Source organism: Stegostoma tigrinum, chromosome 24, assembly GCF_030684315.1.
Source record: "Stegostoma tigrinum isolate sSteTig4 chromosome 24, sSteTig4.hap1, whole genome shotgun sequence".
In the NCBI taxonomy this organism is placed as follows: Eukaryota; Metazoa; Chordata; class Chondrichthyes; order Orectolobiformes; family Stegostomatidae; genus Stegostoma; species Stegostoma tigrinum.
Genome location: NC_081377.1, coordinates 38089547 through 38109753, shown reverse-complemented (window position 1 = coordinate 38109753; position 20207 = coordinate 38089547). Strand labels below are relative to the sequence as shown.

At 43.0% G+C, this 20207-nt stretch overlaps 1 protein-coding gene across 1 annotated transcript in view; it reads right to left on the bottom strand.

Moving 5' to 3' along the window:
• Positions 1–311: 311 nt before the first annotated feature.
• mecr (mitochondrial trans-2-enoyl-CoA reductase) overlaps positions 312–20207 on the bottom strand; it is a 104778-nt gene continuing 84882 nt past the window's right edge. Inside the window, exons 8-10 of the mRNA XM_048558046.2 lie at positions 19705–19765; positions 9979–10051; positions 312–816 (exon numbers count right to left, since the gene is read on the bottom strand). Of these exons, the coding sequence (XP_048414003.2) occupies positions 659–816; positions 9979–10051; positions 19705–19765 (292 nt within the window). The 3' untranslated portion in view covers positions 312–658. The remainder of the gene's footprint in view (positions 817–9978; positions 10052–19704; positions 19766–20207) is intronic.

Below are 20207 nucleotides of genomic sequence, written 5' to 3'. Positions count from 1 at the left end.
ATTAGGTCGTATATTCAAATCACGAGAGTACAACGAAGTTTAAGAAAACAGTAGTATTTGGACAATCAATAGTCAGGATTGATAAGGTCTGCAACTGATCTGCATCTGGCATGTTATGTCAATCCTGGTGGATACAGATTCAAAGTGTTTCCTTCTAAAGAATATTGAATAAGAACTTGATTGGGAAAGATATTTCTAATTATAGTAAACTGCACTTTGAAAAAGTCGGTGCTGTTTCAATGCGATACTAGCTCTCATTCTCCTACTTTTCTATTCAATAATGGAGTAAAAAAATTGCAAAGTCAAAACTATTTCATATTTGCTTTTGACTTCAAGTTATATATTTATTTTCATTTTTGGTGATAGGTATTGTGCATCCTCTTTATGTCTTGCATTTCTATCTGCTTCTTCACTAAGCTGCTGTCTACACAGTGAAAATTCAGATGGTGAAAAAGTAACATCAGCCACAATGATTTAACACATACAAAGCACAGATACGGTGCATTTCAAAGATTACGGCAGTTACAGATTTGTTTAAGATACAGTGGTCCGGCTGTCACATTTTACAGCCTGGATTGGAAGAAACTGAAAACTGTCTTTCTGAAGACTCTACCATATTTTGTAATTGTTTACTAGATTGCTTACAGTTGTAAAGAAGTCACATAATTAAGATCTGTTTGCTGGATGTAAATGGTATTGTTGCAGCTTTGAGAGCAGTCTGATAGTCCTGGAATTTGACCTTCGTGCAAACTGGTGCCCTCAGCTTCCCTGCTTGAATGAAGTCACACAGCACGGAGATCATCTCCTGCACCAAGTCTGACAAAATACAAACACAACTTTGAATCAACTATGAAGGTTATAATTTTCTATATTGTTGCACTACACCAAGGCAGTGCAGGAACAACAACGTGTAAACGATCAGAAAGCAGATCTGTCCCTTTCATACTTACGGCACGTTGTCAGTTGCGAGGCATTAGATAGAAATGGCAGAACCACCTCGTCCTCTGGATTTAAGATAACAAAGCGTGGTCTAGGCCCGAAACGTCAGCTTTTGTGCTCCTAAGATGCTGCTTGGCCTGCTGAGTTCAGCCAGCTCCACACTTTGTTATCTCGGATTCTCCAGCATCTGCACTTCCCATTATCTCTTGTCCTCTAGATTTACTGCCTTTCTGAAGTATGTGATAATGGCCCAACAATTTTTGTTAAAACAGAAGATGTGCTACTTGCTTCTCCAGTCATAATTTTTGCCCAACATACCAATAATGACATAACGAAATATCCATGGTGAAGCTTGACCTGGACCCTAGTCAGGGGAGGGGGTAGTAAGCTCCACATCCTTATAACTTTCTTCACTCCTTTCTCTGACAGAGTAAGTAAAGTAATGCACAGATAACCAGTTAGTATTCAGTACTATTGGTTACTACTTAGTCTTCATGGGAAATGCCATAAGAACATCTGCATTTGCACAATGTGTTCATTTATTGTATTTAACATTGTACTGATGAGCCATCAAAATCAACACCCATCTCTTCAGCCTTTCTATTACTCAGATGGTATCTTTTCGTTGAACAAAATTTGATTGTAAGGTTTTGGTGGTTGATGAACAACACGAGCTTCCTATCTGACAGATATTTGGAAAAGTTTGTTATATGTGATCATGAAGGACTCTTTCTCATCTAGAGTAATTCTGCTGACTTAAAGTGCATGAACCATATGCTAAAAGCTTCTCCACATTATCTTAAGCAGGATCATACTATATCTACCTCTCGTAATGAGACATTGCACATTAAAGCCACTTGTTAGTGGTTAAAAACAGCACCACTAGTTAGTAATACATCACTATTTACTTATTTCACTTCGACAAATGTTTTTGACATGCCACAGTCACTTTCAAGGTATTCTATCTCTGAGCAGTTGAAATATTGGAGGGATGTATTTGGCCAAGGCAGGGATGAACTTTGAATAATACATAATCCCTCAGTGTTTTGAGACCGTCATTGATCTCCGATGCCTCTGTTTTTAGAATCTGCTCAACCTTCTGGGTGTAATTGAGGACACAGTACAGAGGTTCACCCCAAAGAAAAGAAAAGAAAGATTATCCGGGGTGGGATTAGACAGCCATGGCTGACAAAGGAAGTCAAGAAATATATCAAAGAAAAAGGCCAAGAGCACTGGGAAATCAGAAGATTGGAAAGGCTACAAAAACAAAACAGAGGATAACAAAGAGAGCAATAAGGAAGGAGAGAATCAAATCAGGGGATGGGAACCAAAATTGTAGTTCGAGTATAGAGAAGATTGAGAGTAGGGAGATCCGAAATAAAGTTTCAGGTATGCAAGATGGCACCGTCAAGCAAAAAGTTGGTTTGAAGTGTGTCTACTTCAACACGAGGAGCATCCAGAATAAGGTGGGTGAACTTGCAGCATGGGTTGGTACCTGGGACTTCGACGTTGTGGCCATTTCGGAGACATGGATAGAGCAGGGACAGGAATGGATGTTGCAGGTTCCGGGATTTAGATGTTTCAGTAAGAACAGAGAAGATGGTAAAAGAGGGGGAGGTGTGGCATCGTTGGTCAAGGACAGTATTACAGTTGGAGAAATGATGTTTGGGGACTCGTCAACTGAGGTAGTATGGACTGAGGTTAGAAACAGGAAAGGAGAGGTCACTCTGTTGGGCTTTTTCTATAGGCCTCCGAATAGTTCCAGATATATAGAGGAAAGGATAGCAAAGATGATTCTCGACTGGAGTGAGAAACACAGGGTAGTTGTCATGGGGGAATTTCAATGTTCCAAATATTGACTGGGAACACTATAGTTCGAGTACAACAGATGGGTCTGTTTTTATCAGGGCTTCCTGACACAGTATGTAGACAGGCCAAGAAGGGGCAAAGCCACATTAGATTTGGTACTGGGTAATGAGCCCGGCCAGGTGTTAGATTTGGAAGTAGGTGAGCACTTTGGTGATAGCAATCACAATTCTGTTATGTTTACTTCAGTGATGGAAAGGGATAGGTGTATACCACTGGGCAAGAGTTATAGCTGGGGGAAAGGCAATTACGATGAGATTAGGCAAGATTTAGGGAGCATAGGATGGGGAAGGAAACTGCAGGGGATGGGCACATTAAAAATGTGCAGCTTATTCAAGGAAAAGCTCCTGTGTCCCCTAGATAAGTATGTACCTGTAGAGTGCGGGAGCCGTGGTTTACGAAGGAAGTGGAATCTCTGGTCAAGAGGAGGAAGAAGGCTTATGTTAGGAGGAGATATGAAGGCTCAGTTAGGGCACTTGAGGGTTACAAGATAGGCAGGAAAGACCTAAAGAGAGAGCTCAGAACAGCCAGGAGGAGACATGAGAAGTTGTTGGTGGATAGGATCAGGGTAAACCCGAAGGCTTTCTACAGGTATTTAAGGAATAAAAGAATGACGAAAGTGAGATTAGGGCCAATCAAGGATAGTAGTGGGAAGTTGTGTGTGGAGTCAGAGGAGATAGGGGAAGCACTAAATGAATATTTTTCAACAGTATTTACTCTAGAAAACGAGAATGTTGTCGAGGAGAATACTGATGGAGTTTAATGGAGTTTAATGCGGACAAGTGTGAGGTGATGCACTTTGGTAGGAGTAACTGGAATGCAAAGTACAGGGCTAATGGTAAGATTCTTAGTAGTGTAGATGAGCAGAGAGATCTCGGTGTCCATGTACACAGATCCTTGAAAGTTGCCACCCAGGTTGACAGGGCTGTTAAGAAGGGATACAGTGTTTTAGCTTTTATTAATAGAGGGATCGAGTTCCGGAACCAAGAGGTTATGCTGCAGCTGTACAAAACTCTGGTGTGGCCGCACTTGGAGTATTGTGTACAGTTCTGGTCACCGCATTATAAGAAGGATGTGGAAGCTTTGGAAAGGGTGCAGAGGAGATTTACTAGGATGTTGCCTGGTATGGAGGGAAGGTCTTACGAGGAAAGGCTGAGGGACTTGAGGCTGTTTTCGTTAGAGAGAAGGTTGAGAGGTGACTTAATTGAGACATATAAAATAATCAGAGGGTTAGATAGGGTGGATAGGGAGAGCCTTTTTCCTAGGATGGTGACGGCGAGCACGAGGGGGCATAGTTTTAATTGAGGGGTGAAAGATATAGGATAGATTTCAGAGGTAGTTTCTTTACTCAAGAGTAGCAGCAAGGGAATGGAACGCTTTGCCTGCAACAGTATTAGATTCGCCAACTTTAAGTACATTTAAGTCGTCATTGGACAAGCATATGGATGTACATGGAATAGTGTAGGTTAGATGGGCTTCAGATTGGTATGACAGATTGGCACAACATCGAGGGCTGAAGGGCCTGTACTGTGCTGTAATGTTCTATGTTCTAAATATGAAGGTAGGCTAGCTAGTAATATTAGAAATGATAGTAAAAGCTTCTTTCAATGAAACAAACGAGAGGCAAAAGTAGATATTGGGCCGCTCTCCAAACTGATGCTGGAAGGCTAGTGATGGGAGATAAGGAAATAGCTGAAGAAATTAATAAGTACTTTGCATCAGTCTTCACAGTGGAAGACATGAGTAGTATGCCAACAATTAGGGAGAGCCGGGGGCAGAGTTGAGTACGGTAGGCATTACAAAAGAGAAAGTGCCAGAAAAGCTAAAACGTCTAAAAATTGATAAATCTCCTGGCCCCGATGGGCTACATCCTAGAGTTCTGAGGGAGGTGGCTGAGGAAACAGTAGAGGCTTTGGTCGTGATCTTTCAAAAGTCACTGGAGTCTGGGAAAGTCCCAGATGATTGGAAAATTGCTGTTGTAACCCCCTTGTTTAAGATAGGATCAAGGCAAAAAGATGGAAAATTATAGGCTGATTAGCATAACCTCGGTAGTTGGTAAAATTCTTGAATCCATTGTCAAGGATGAGATTTCTAAATTCCTGGAGGTGCTATGAAGATAGATGGACAGACAGGTAGTACTGAGGAGGTGGGGAAACTGCAGAAAGATTTAGACAGTTTAGGAGAGTGGTCCAGGAAATGGCTGATGAAATTCAATGTGAGTAAATGTGAGGTTTTGCACTTTGGAAAAATGAATACAGGCATGGACTGTTTTCTAAATGGTGAGAAAATTCGTATAGCAGAAGTACAAAGGGATCTGGGAGTGTTGGTCCAGGATTCTCTAAAGGTTAACTTGCAGGTAGAGTCCGTGATTAAGAAAGCGAATGTAATGTTGTCGTTTATCTCAAGAGGGTTGGAATATGAAAGCAGCGATGTGCTTCTGAGGCTTTATAAAGCTCTAGTTAGGCCCCATTTAGAATACTGTGTCCAATTTTGGGCCCCACACCTCAGGAAGGACATACTAGCCCCGGAGTGTGTCCAGCGGCGATTCACACGGATGATCCCTGGAATGGTAGGTTAAACCTATGATGAACGGCTAAGGCTCCTGGGATTGTACTCATCAGAGTTTAGAAGGTTGAGGGGAGATCTAATAGAAACTTACAAGATAATGTATGGCTTAGAATGGGTGGACACTGGGAAGTTGTTTCCGTTAGGCGGGGAGACTAGGACCCGTGGGCACAGCCTTAAAATTAGAGGGGGTAAATTTAAAACGGAAATGAGATGACATTTCTTCAGCTAGAGAGTGGTGGGCTTGTGGAATTCATTGCCACGGACTGCAGTGGAGGCCGGGACGTTGGATGTCTTCAAGGCAGAGATCGACAAATTCTTGATCTCAGAAGGAATCAAGGGCTACAGGGAGAGTGCAGGGAAGTGGAGTTGAAACGCCCAGCCATGATTTAAATGGTGGAGTGGACTCGATGGGCCGAATGGCCCTACTTCCACTCCTATGTCGTATGGTCTTCTCTGTTGTCAGGTGGATACCCTTGCAGTAGGGTATGTTACACATGACACCATGGAACACTTGCAAGCAACAAAAGTCAAATGGATAACTAACTGCCATGTTCACTTCTGAAGCCCAACTCTTAAAATGCATGATCTTGTTTTGAGGTTGCTTCGTGGAAACATCTCACTCAACGAATAGCATTTACAAGATGTCACATGGAATAATCTTCATAAACTTAAATATCAATAAAGCAATATACTGAGAATGCTGAAAATCTGAAATTAAAACAGAAACTGTTGGAAAAAACTGAGTAAATCAGGTAGCATTTTACACATATAGCAAATGTTTTTTCAGCAATTATCATTTTTAAACTAAATAGGTTTAATTACAGAACCGTCAGAAAAGCCATTCTGACGTCTGCACCTGAATTTTTTTTTAAACATGGCCCCTTTTTGCAGATAATTCTTTCAGGCTAAGTCACATATAGAGAGGGGTGCAGAAGATTTGTGGCCTTTAGGGGAATAAAAATCAATTTCTTGTGCATTGCACATTTTGTTCCTGTGTACAAAGTTTCCATTTTCTAAAAATATATACATCTTAGAATCCCTACAGTGTGGAAACAGGGCCTTTGGCCCAACATGTCCACACCAACTCTTAGAGCATCCCACCCAGACCCACCCCCCAGAACCCACCTAATCCACACACCCCTGCACACTATGGGCAATTTAGCATGGTCAATCCACCTAGCTTGCACACCTTTGGACTGTGGGAGGAAACCAGAGCACCCGGAGGAAACCCACACAGACATGGGGAGAACATGCAAACTCCACACAGACAGTTGCCTGAGGATGAAATCAAACTTGGGCCCCTGGCGCTGTGAGGCAGCTGTGATAACTGCTGAGCCACCATACCACCCGAATGTGAGTTTGTTAAGACAGGTTTTCTGAGTGATAAATCACCCTCTACGAAGTCATTTAAAACCTGCTAGTTGCAGAAATGTAGCTGGAAGGATGAGAGAGAGAGATTCAGAGTCAATCACTGGATGCAAACTTGACTTCAGCCTTGTGCTGCCTATTTTTTATCATTTGGTCTTTCTTGTTAAAGGTCACTTTGTGTACTCTTTGCTTTCCTCAATGTCAGGGATACCTTTACTGATTCCTGCTGTGAATTATTTAATTGATTTAACCATAAGGCCAATTTCAGCCCATAAGAAAAAAGTTTTTTTGTTACCATCTCCTACCAGTGGCAAATGAAGTGATGTATCATTATATTCCATTAGCATCACTGATACTGGAATGCTCTTATTGCAATAACTAGTCAATTCCACATCAAATTTGCCAAAGGAAATATGACTTAAAGACCTCCTGTACTTTCCTCCTGAGATAACAGACTGTGTTAACAAAATGTGAGGCTGGATGAACACAGCAGGCCAAGCAGCATCTTAGGAGCACAAAAGCTGACGTTTCGGGCCTAGACCCTTCATCAGAGAGGGGGATGGGGGGAGGGAACTGGAATAAATAGGGAGAGAGGGGGAGGCGGACCGAAGATGGAGAGTAAAGAAGATAGGTGGAGAAGGTGTGGGTGGGGAGGTAGGGAGGGGATAGGTCAGTCCAGGGAAGACGGACAGGTCAAGGAGGTGGGATGAGGTTAGTAGGTAGCTGGGGGTGCGGCTTGGGGTGGGAGGAAGGGATGGGTGAGAGGAAGAACCGGTTAGGGAGGCAGAGACAGGTTGGACTGGTTTTGGGATGCAGTGGGTGGGGGGGAAGAGCTGGGCTGGTTGTGTGGTGCAGTGGGGGGAGGGGATGAACTGGGCTGGTTTAGGGATGCAGTGGGGGAAGGGGAGATTTTGAAACTGGTGAAGTCCACATTGATACCATATGGCTGCAGGGTTCCCAGGCGGAATATGAGTTGCTGTTCCTGCAACCTTCGGGTGGCATCATTGTGGCAGTGCAGGAGGCCCATGATGGACATGTCATCAAGAGAATGGGAGGGGGAGTGGAAATGGTTTGCGACTGGGAGGTGCAGTTGTTTGTTGCGAACTGAGCGGAGGTGTTCTGCAAAGCGGTCCCCAAGCCTCCGCTTGGTTTCCCCAATGTAGAGGAAGCCACACCGGGTACAGCGGATGCAGTATACCACATTGGCAGATGTGCAGGTGAACCTCTGCTTAATGTGGAATGTCATCTTGGGGCCTGGGATGGGGGTGAGGGAGGAGGTGTGGGGACAAGTGTAGCATTTCCTGCGGTTGCAGGGGAAGGTGCCGGGTGTGGTGGGGTTGGAGGGCAGTGTGGAGCGAACAAGGGAGTCACGGAGAGAGTGGTCTCTCCGGAAAGCAGACAGGGGTGGGGATGGAAAAATGTCTTGGGTGGTGGGGTCGGATTGTAAATGGCGGAAGTGTCGGAGGATAATGCGTTGTATCCGGAGGTTGGTAGGGTGGTGTGTGAGAACGAGGGGGATCCTCTTGGGGCGGTTGTGGCGGGGGCGGGGTGTGAGGGATATGTCGCGGGAAATGCGGGAGACGCGGTCAAGGGCGTTCTCAATCACCGTGGGGGGGAAGTTGCGGTCCTTAAAGAACTTGGACATCTGGGATGTGCGGGAGTGGAATGTCTTATCCTGGGAGCAGATGCGGCGGAGGCGGAGGAATTGGGAATAGGGGATGGAATTTTTGCAGGAGGGTGGGTGGGAGGAGGTGTATTCTAGGTAGCTGTGGGAGTCGGTGGGCTTGAAATGGACATCAGTTACAAGCTGGTTGCCTGAGATGGAGACTGAGAGGATAACATAACAGACTGTGTGGTTGTTTTCAGTGGTAAATCTCCGACTTTCATTTCTACTTTGGGTTCTGTCTCTGGCATTTTAAAAGATGGCAGTAGAGTAGGACACTCAGAGTTCCTCTGCTCACCAGGTCCTTTACCCCTTGCCCTGTTTCTTTTTCTCTCACTTTTCCTCTTTCTACCCTAGATCTGCCTCCCCCATTTTAATGGCTGTGGTATCAGCGCAGGTTTCCTTCCATATCAGTCTAATCTCTTTACTTATTGACTTGACCTGCAATTTATTATTCTGTCAGGCCTCCTTCAAATGTGGAGAAGCAGCCTGTAATGGTGTGACCAGCTCTCACAGACCAGATTTCTAGGTTTTTTTTAAATTTTAAGGTTTAGCTTTAAGAAGTTGCTGTTGCGGGCTTGAAGAATTGGAGGTTATTATTCCCTCACAGTTACAACCAAAAGCTAGGCGCTCTCTTCCTAGGTTGTTAGATTGCCTGTGACACAAAATACGTTTTTCTGAATTTGTCTTTTTGCCAAAGTGTGTGTTTATGGGATATTACTAAATTGGAACAGTTAATTAATAATAGTTACTGTACCTATTATTCTGTCAAATTTTCCAATAGAGTTGTTATTCTAAATTCCTTTTTCCTTGGTTGTATTTTAACTATAGCGTTTAAACAAATTATTTAGGTTAAAGTAAAGTAGTTTGAACAATCATGTTTCATCTAGAACACAGCATTTTACATTTGCCTTTAAAATAAGAAATTGTTAGAGTTTAGGGTACCTTCTTAAAATATTTTGAGGGGGTCATGTCTAGTCCAAAATGCAAACTTCATGTGCCCTCTTCTACTCATTTTCAGACAAATGTGTAAACTTCATTTGTAATTACACCAGTCCTCTTGTTATGGTTGAATTCTCCAATCGTCTCAAAATTTGCCTGAGCATTTTTGTAAATTTATGCACTGCACAGGCTTACTGTGTGTATCTAAACATGATACACATAATGAAGACATCTTTGAATTGTCCAAACTTCTAAAGTTCTTTGGTCTTTAATTTCTCATCATTTTCCTATTGTGTATTGCATTGAGCAAGGCAAACAAGTTCAATAGCCTTAAAATTATCAGAGAAATCAGCATTGTGAATAAAGAAAAAAGTCCTCTTTAAGACATATATCCCCACTCAACTCCTTACAATTGCAGAGATAGTAGGAATTGCCAATGCTGGAGAAACTGAGATTACACGGTGTGAAGCTGGATGAACACAGCAGGCCAAGCAGCATCAGAGGGGCAGGAAAGCTTGACGTTTTGGGTAAAGACCCTTCTTCAGAAATGATTTCATATTCCCCATCAGAGTTAACTTCATCAATATGTGCAAAATTGTTAATGTAGATTTCTGCCTCAATGTTCCACTCACCATGCCCATGATCTCGTTTCCACTGTGTCATCCAGAATCCCCGGACTTTAACATTGTTGAAAATAAGCGCACTCTAGCAAAAAAGCAGAAAATGTTAAAACTAAAACATAACTATCATGATCAAACTATGCATTATTTTTCTCAATATGTTTGTGTGGAATCAATAATTTTTAGACAGGACGTAGACACAACAATTCTCTGAACGTTCAGTGAATTTTCCTTTATGTTCATACATGGAATCTGGGCACTGGGGATAAGGCCAGCGTTTATTACCCATTTGTAATTGCCCTAGGGGTGGTGATGAGAAACCTAGTTAAACTGCTGGTGTCCAAGGTGCAACTATACGCATGGTTCCATTAGAGATAGAGTTTTAGGCTGTGAGGCAGCAATGAAGAAGCAACAGTGATAGCATTCCAGGTCAGGATGATGTATGAGTTGGAAGGAAGCTTGTAAGTGGTAAACTTGTAGGGAACATGGCAGGGGGGACATGGCAGGATTGATGGTTCAACTGTGGTTATTTCAATGCAAGGAGTATAACAGATAAAGGTAGATGATCTTACAGTCTGGATTATTTCATGGAATTACAATGTTGTAGCCATGACAGATCCTTGGTTGAGAGAAGGACAGCAGTTGTAGCTTAGAATTCCAGGGTTTAGATGTTTCACAAGTAATAGAGAGGAATGTAAAAAGGGTGGGGGAAGTTGCACAACTGACGAAGGAGAATGTCACAGCTGCACTAAAAGACAACATCTTGGAGGTGTCGTTCAGCAGACCATATGGTGTAGTACTCAGGAATAACAAAAAAAACACAGCAATCACCATGAAGAGGCCATACAAATAGACCTTCCAACAGCCAGTGGGATATTGAGGAATAGATATGTAAGTAGATCATGGAAAGATGTAACATCAACAGAGAATTGTTGTGGTGGTAATTTTAACTTCCCATTATTGACTGATACTCCCTTAGTTCCAGGGGCTTAGATAGGTGGAATTTGTTAGGCACATCCAACAGTATTCTTGAAACAACATGTAGCTAGTCCAATTAGGGAAGGTGCTGTAGCAGACCTCATACTGAGGAATGACCCTGGCCAGGTGATCAAAGTTTCAATGGGAGAACATTTTAGGAACAGTTGATACTTTGCTTTTAAGAGATGTTTGTCCTCCTTCTCATGCAGAGGTATGTTGTCACAGTGGCACCAAAATGTCTCCTTCAGACAGGCAGCTAGTAAAAAGCTTTGAATTCTCCCTAGGTGTTTCTTTTTAAAATAATACAAAAGAATCATGAGTGGGCAAGAGTCAGGTAGATGCAGACCCAGAACAATTTTGCCTTCAATTAGTCAGTGGTGTTTGCTAGATTCTGGAGCTGAAAGCTTAAGTTCTCTGCTGCTAGAGTGAAGTCTTAGACAGAAATGTTTCCTTTTAAAAATCAAAAGGAGCCAATTGTTTCTTTCTTTCTACTAGACTGGAGAGAGACAGCATGTAAGAATAATAACTGCGTTGCTGAATTGCCTTTGCCAAGATTATGTACATGAGATGCTGCCTATACTGGAATAGTTGATGAATAGTGGTCAAATAAAACATTATCCCCATTAGGTTTTTCAACAGAGTAAAGTTATGATAATTCTTCTTTTTGTTGTATTTTAACTGTATTGTAAGAATAAAATGTGTTTTGATTAAAGCATAATAGTGGACCGATCAAATCATATCTGGAACACAGTATTTTACACTTGCATTTTAAGAAGTATGAAACAGTACGGTCTAGGTTATCTCTATAATATACTGGCGTCTGGCTGTAATCCAGACAAGTGAGAGGTGATGTATTTATGGAGGTCAAATGCAAGAGAAAAGTATGCAGTAAATGGCAGGACCCTTAGGCACATTGATATGCACAGAGATCATGGGGTACAAGTACATAGTTCCCTGAAACTAACATCACAGGTAAATAAGGTGGTAAAGACGGTATACAGCATGCTTGCCTTCATCAGTCACAGAATTGAGAATGACAGTCAGCAAGCTGTGTTGCAGTTGTATAAAACTTTAGTTAGACCACATTTGTAGTATTGTGTGCAGCTCTAGTCATCCTTCTGCTGTGGAGGTTTGAAAGGTTTACCATGATGTTGCCTGGATTGGAGTGTATTAACTACGTGGAGAGGTTGGACAAACTTGGATTGTTTTCACTACAGTTTTGTAGATGAGGAGCAACCTGATAGGAGTATATTAACATTTACAAGCATGGACAGGGTGGCAAGTCACTATTGACCACTATTCATCACTTCCCCAGAATGAAAACTATCAAATATTAATGACCTTAGTTTTAAAATGAGAGGGAGAAAAGTTTAAAGGAGATATACAAGACAATTTTTTTTTTTTTTTTTTACACAGCTGGTGGTAGATGCCTGGAATGTGCTGCCAGGAGAGGTGTAAAAGCAGATAAGATAACAACATTTAAAAGCCATTAGACAGACACGTGAACAGGCATGGAACATCGGGATACAGGCCATATGCAGGCAGGTGGGTTTTGTTTAGAATGGAATCATGGTTGGCATGGAAGACATTGTGGACCAAAGGGCCTGTTCCTGTGCTGTGCAGCTCTATGTTCTATGGTGGTGGTTCCACGTGACTGCTGCCTTTGTAGAAGTCACTGGTTTGAAAGTTGCTGGGCAAGACTGAAAAAAGTAGGGAATTCTGTGCAACTGTCTGGTAACATTTTATTTTAAACATCTGAAATGGCTACATTATACAAAGCCACTAAGGTTTAGTTTCAAAATACAAACCCTGATTGATTTGAGTTAAGTGTATTTTGACTGGAAGGCAAGAGTCAGTTCATCCTTCAAGGACAGTGCTTGGGTTTGGAACAGGGGCCTTTTTGTTTACTGGCTCCAGTTCGCATGTGAAGAGTCATCAGACTGAGATACTGTGAAATGCTATCTGACATCAAAATGCTCAAAAAATATGGAAGATGTTTGTAGAGAAAGAAACAGAGTAACATTTCAGCTCCATGGCTTTTCAAAAGAAGTGGAGAAAGGAGTGATGTTGCAAGTTTTAAACAAGTGAACGGAGCATTGGGGTAGACGGGGTTTGAAGAGAAGAAACAATGAGAGAAGTCATGCAGGAAACTTTGTAATAGGGTTGAAAGCAAGAAACATTAAATGGTAGAAGGGTTCTCTCAGATTCTGCTTGACCTGCTGAATACTTCTAGCAATTCTGCTTTTATTTCTGATTTTCAGCATTTGCAGTATTTTGCTTTTGTAAAGAAACAAAAGTCGTCTGCAGAGGCATGAATGGCAGAATCATGACATGTACTATCAAAACGCAAGAAATCAATAAAAGTCAATATTAGTAGAGAAAAAGGTAACAAACTGGGGCAGGTTCAAATTTAAAATTACTTAAAGTTACTGCTAGGCTGTTTTGTTTTCTAATAAATCAAAAGATAATGACTTTAGAGCATACTTCGGCCTCCACTAAAAATTGCAGGACACTAAAGACAGAAAGGTCAGAGGCAGAGCCAGTTGAGCAGAAGCGAAGGTCATGCTTGCAGACTGCAGCAAATCCACAAACTGGTATCCAAGCTGTGCTTTGTCTCCCCATTGTAGAGAGCGGCCACAAGAAGCAGCAGACAACGTGGTTGACTCTCAATATCCCTGTGAAATGGCCTAGCAAGTTCAAGGGTAGCTAAGGACGGGCAATAAATGCTGGTCAGCCAGCAAAGCCCACATCCCAGCAGAGAGTTAAAAATATATATATTAAATTGAAATACTTACAAATAATTTACCTGGAACAAGCGTTTGTGGAATTGGATGGTCAAAGTAGGGGGTAGATTTTTTTTAATGAACCTGTTCAGAGATGTTTTAATACACCTCTGGAACAGGTGGGATTGAACCCAGGTCTCCTGGTTCAGAAGTAGGTACACTATCACCACACTGTAAGAGCTCATGCACTTGCACAGGAAGGAAAGAAAAGGGACGACAAAGGAAGACAGTTAGCACGTGAGGAAAAGTCAAGATGAGAAAGTACTTTCAAAAGGAGGGGGAAGGAATATTTGTTGAAAAAGATCAAAAAAAAGTTGCAGAAGTAGACTTGTCCTCCAACAAAAAAAAGCTGACCAGTGGCTCACTAAAGTTTAAAGTTTGGAAAATCTCTGGAAGAATACTGAAGTATATACTTCATTAAAAATGCTGCACATTATTTGTCAACATTTTTGGCCATTGACATTTACCAAGATAAATCACCCGGTCAAGATTTATCATTCCAGTTTGTTGTACAAACTGGGCACACATAGGCACAGCACTGTACACAGAGAGGTCCAATGGAGCAAATTTCTAAAGTTCCCAAACTACCACCATGTTAAAAGAGGCTCATATCGTTCAAACGATTATGAGCAATGCCCCAAGCAATTTAATGGGAACTGTTAAAAGGGTAATTCTCTAAGTCATTTGAAAAGATCTGCAAGTGGATAATTCAAGTTCAAGCTTATCAAAACTATTAGAAATAAATCCATTCCCAGATGTTACTATTAATCAAAGCAATGTTCTTGACATTTCAGACACCGTAAAAGGTAGTGGTACATTAGAAGAATGAATAAACATCCCCCATGGCCAGCAATATGAAATTTATTCCCAATTAAATTCATAGTGAAACAAATTCAATGAATAAACCCTATACCTTGGTGTCTTGGTACAAGTCAATTTCCCAACAGAGAAATAGTGGCTATGAAAAGTTGTAACCTCCATGAACATGAGATGATCCAAAACCTTCTTGTCCATGTCCCTACACTGGTTCCCAGTAGTGCAATGTCTCAATTTTGTTAATACTCATCTTTCTTTTCAAGTCCGTCAACTGCCTCACCCCTCCTTATCTCTGTTATCTCAGTTCCAAAACCGCCTTCTTGCATGGGCACCTTCAATCCAGTCTCTTGAACATCCCTGTTTTTAACTACTCCATCAATGCCAACATTTTTAATGGCAGAAATAGTCTTCCCTCTGTTAGATATTACCCAAGATTAAAATACTTAAAAACTGTTCAACAAAAGAAGTTACAGAAGAATGGAACGCGGAGAACAGAGTTTACCCCTCAGCTCTACAAATTCCTGGTTTGACATCTTGGCGTCCTACAAGTAGTTCTGGGCACCTCACCTTGGGAAGAATATGCTGGCCTTGGAGGGGTTGCAACATAGATTTACTAGAATGACACTTGGACTTTGAGGGTTGAATTACAGGGCAAAATTGAGGCTGTATTCCCTGAAATTTAAAAGGTTGGTGCTAATTCGATTGAAGCTTCAAGATAGTAAGGGAACACATAGGGTAGTTAAGATATACTTGTTTAAGGTAAAGGCAAATTGTCGCCAAACCAAAGTGACAAGAGTTTTGGGCAGAGTTACAATACGTCTCGGTTACTATGGTCAAAACCACTTCACAGAAGTCCAGTTACAACTAAATTAAACAATTTTTAAGTTTGAAATTAACACACATAGAATGACTGAAGAGCAGATACAGATTTTATTTATTACACATTCCTGTATGCAATCCATTCAAAGTGGGTCCCCTTTACAATGTTACTTCTTGTAATCATGCAATTGGACATTCATGTTTCCATGTCAGATGAACCTGAACATCAAATCTGTTTTCAGGGTGTCACATATGACAATTAACCAGAGGTTATAGAACTATGTGAATTCAATTTTTATTTCAAATTTTTTTAAAAAATCAGCGTATTGAATATGAGGTCTACACAAACTGCTGTGGGCATTCTGAACTTGATGGACATATGTAAGCAAAATTCATATTCAAAATTGTATGACTGCATGAATCAGATATAATCAATTCCTTTGTTTATCATAGGTAACAGTCCAAATTTTTATATTGGTGGCACTTAGCACATCATCAAGTAGTGTTGCTGACTTATTTACTTGTTACTGCTGAAATCAGAGCTGTTATCAATAGCAGGGATGCAACATATTTGTATTACAAGAGACACTTTAATAGATTGGCATTGAGTTCCACAGCAGTTAAAACAGACAATAGGGAGGTTTAAATTAATATCCAAGAATAAGAACATGCAAAGGGACAGCACTGGTATCAGTATGTCTTTTAATAGATTTATGCATATTGGTCAATGCAGCATGTGCTTGATGTTAAATCATGAAAATCCAACCTCAGGTATAAGCACAAAAGGAAAGGAGTTTCCTAAAGAAGAGCTCAAGAAAGTGGAGAAACAACACTGACATACTGAAGTGCCACAAGTACTAAACGGGCTGATAACTTAATAAAATTTAATGACTGAACACTTGCACAATGGAATTATAAGTTGCAGGCTCACAGACGTCCGGTCATGGCAAGGGTCTTGAATAAAATTTATAAACATGGTTGAAGGGAGAAAAAGGAATCTTCTGAATGGCAAGATGTAATAATTGATGTTCTCCACACATCTGTGCTCGGGTCTTTGCTTACTGATGTATATATTAATAATTTTGATGAAGGGATATATTCAAGTTCACAGATGACTAAATTAATTGATGCAGATACGGTAACAGGAAGCTACAGGGAGACATAGATTAAATGAGTAGGCAAAATGATGACAAATAGAATGAATTGTGATAAATTATGAAGCCATCCTCTTTGAATTTGAGAAATACATTTTTGTTTGAAACTGTGAAAAACTCAAGTGTTATGGAAGAGGAAAGGGATTCATGCACCTTTATCACTAAAAGCTGGTGTATAGGTATATAAGTGCAAAACAAGAAGTGCTAAACGTCAGTGAGACTCTATCTTATGTTTTCATGTTGTAACATGATCAGTTATTCAGAGTGCCACCAGTGGAGATCAGGAAGCAGTGATAATGTGAACTGCAGATGCTGGAGAATCCAAGACAATAAAATGTGAGGCTGGATGAACACAGCAGGCTCAGCAGCATCTCAGGAGCACAAAAGCTGACGTTTCGGGCCTAGACCCTTCATCAGAGAGGGGGATGGGGTGAGGGTTCAGGAATAAATAGGGAGAGAGGGGGAGGCGGACCGAAGATGGAGAGAAAAGAAGATAGGTGGAGAGGAGAGCATAGGTGGGGAGGTAGGGAGGGGATAGGTCAGTCCAGGGAAGACGGACAGGTCAAGGAGGTGGGATGAGGTTAGTAGGTAGGAGATGGAGGTGCAGCTTGGGGTGGGAGGAGGGGATGGGTGAGAGGAAGAACAGGTTAGGGAGGCAGAGACAGGTTGGACTGGTTTTGGGATGCAGTGGGTGGAGGGGAAGAGCTGGGCTGTTTGTGTGGTGCAGTGGGGGGACGGGACGAACTGGGCTGGTTTTGGGATGCGGTGGGGGAAGGGGAGATTTTGAAGCTGGTGAAGTCCACATTGATACCATTGGGCTGCAGGGTTCCCAAGCGGAATATGAGTTTCTGTTCCTGAAAACTACGGGTGGCATCATTGTGGCACTGCAGGAGGCCCAAGATTGGACATGTCATCTAAAGAATGGGAGGGGGAGTGGAAGTGGTTTGCGACTGGGAGGTGCAGTTGTTTATTGCGAACCGAGCGGAGGTGTTCTGCAAAGCGGTCCCCAAGCCTCCGCTTGGTTTCCCCAATGTAGAGGAAACCACACCGGGTACAGTGGATGCAGTATACCACATTAAGCAGAGGTTCACCTGCACATCTGCCAATGTGGAAAGTCATCTTGGGGCCTGGGATAGGGGTGAGGGAGGAGGTGTGGGGGCAAGTGTAGCATTTCCTGCAGTTGCAAGGGAAGGTGCCGGGTGTGGTGGGGTTGGAGGGCAGTGTGGAGCGAACAAGGGAGTCACGGAGAGAGTGGTCTCTCCGGAAAGCAGACAGGGGTGGGGATGGAAAAATGTCTTGGGCGGTGGAGTCGGATTGTAGATGGCGGAAGTGTCGGAGGATGATGCGTTGTATCCGGAGGTTGGTGGGGTGGTGTGTGAGAACGAGGGGGATCCTCTTTGGGCGGTTGTGGCGGGGGCGGGGTGTGAGGGATGTGTTGCGGGAAATGCGGGAGACGCGGTCAAGGGCGTTCTCGACCACTGTGGGGGGAAGGTTGCGGCCCTTGAAGAACTTGGACATCTGGGATGTGCGAGAGTGGAATGCCTCATCGTGGGAGCAGATGCGGCGGAGGCGGAGGTATTGGGAATAGGGGATGGAATTTTTGCAGGAGGGTGGGTGGGAGGAGGTGTATTCTAGGTGGAATACACCTCCTCCCACCCACCCTCCTGCAAAAATTCCATCCCCTATTCCCAATTCCTCCGCCTCCGCCGCATCTGCTCTCACGATGAGGCATTCCACTCCCGCACATCCCAGATGTCCAAGTTCTTCAAGGGCCGCAACCTTCCCCCCACAGTGGTCGAGAACGCCCTTGACCGCGTCTCCCGCATTTCCCGCAACACAGCCCTCACACCCCGCCCCCGCCACAACCGCCCAAAGAGGATCCCCCTCGTTCTCACACACCACCCCACCAACCTCCGGATACAACGCATCATCCTCCGACACTTCCGCCATCTACAATCCGACTCCACCGCCCAAGACATTTTTCCATCCCCACCCCTGTCTGCTTTCCGGAGAGACCACTCTCTCCGTGACTCCCTTGTTCGCTCCACACTGCCCTCCAACCCCACCACACCCGGCACCTTCCCTTGCAACTGCAGGAAATGCTACACTTGCCCCCACACCTCCTCCCTCACCCCTATCCCAGGCCCCAAGATGACTTTCCACATTGGCAGATGTGCAGGTGAACCTCTGCTTAATGTGGTATACTGCATCCACTGTACCCGGTGTGGTTTCCTCTACATTGGGGAAACCAAGCGGAGGCTTGGGGACCGCTTTGCAGAACACCTCCGCTCGGTTCGCAATAAACAACTGCACCTCCCAGTCGCAAACCATTTCCACTCCCCCTCCCATTCTTTGGATGACATGTCCATCATGGGCCTCCTGCAGTGCCACAATGATGCCACCCGTAGGTTGTAGGAACAGCAACTCATATTCCGCTTGGGAACCCTGCAGCCCAATGGTATCAATGTGGACTTCACCAGCTTCAAAATCTCCCCTTCCCCCACCGCATCCCAAAACCAGCCCAGTTCGTCCCCTCCCCCCACTGCACCACACAACCAGCCCAGGTCTTCCCCTCCACCCACTGCATCCCAAAACCAGTCCATCCTGTCTCTGCCTCCCTAACCTGTTCTTCCTCTCACCCATCCCCTCCTCCCACCCCAAGCTGCACCTCCATCTCCTACCTACTAATCTCATCCCACCTCCTTGACCTGTCCATCTTCCCTGGACTGACCTATCCCCTCCCTACCTCCCCACCTATACTCTCCTCTCCACCTATCTTCTTTTCTCTCCATCTTCGGTCCGCATCCCCCTCTCTCCCTATTTATTCTAGAACCCTCACCCCATCCCCCTCTCTGAAGGGTCTAGGCCCGAAACGTCAGCTTTTGTGCTCCTGAGATGCTGCTGAGCCTGCTGTGTTCATCCAGCCTCACATTTTATTGTCTGAGATCAGGAAGCAGGTTGCTTAGCCAGATTTGCTGTGTTTGCTTTGAGGAGATTGTGGGATTGATTTGTTACTGGCTGTTTTGTTTTGTGCTTCTGTGAATAGATAGCAGGTATTTTGAGCAAATCTCTTGTTTTCCGAGAAAAAGATCTTTCCACATTTGTTAACCAAATTACTGCACACAGACCTGAGGAAAATGATCCAATGATAAAAATTTTTGTACTTTAAAACAGATGAACTTCCTTACCACTGGAACTATGACCGGTTGCTTTGCCATTCCACCATATGTTACTATAGTCCCTCCTTTCCTGCAATTAAAAGACACAAGGACTGTGTGTTGGTAACAAAAAAATATGAAAAGTATACATTTCTAAACATGCCTGCAATTAGTGAAGAAAATAATATTATCATTGATAAGTACAGAATTTATAAAGTTTGCTGTTATTCACCAAATCAATTGTTACTTTTTTGCTCCTTGGTGTTCTCAACTCCATTTCAAAGCTCAAATAGTCACAACTATTTCTTGTTATGCTCCAGCAAGGGCACTTGCATTGTGCTACAACAATCAATTTCAAGGGATCCATGTAACATAAAATTTGAGCATTAAAAACTACAAGGATGAGAAGGTGAACTGTAGATAGTAACTGTAGTGATGCAATAGCGAACAATGGAATATACATAAAAGAAGAGCTGGCATTAGTTTGGGTCAACAAATAAAAGTTATAATACAAGAAAAAAGGTCTCTGATAG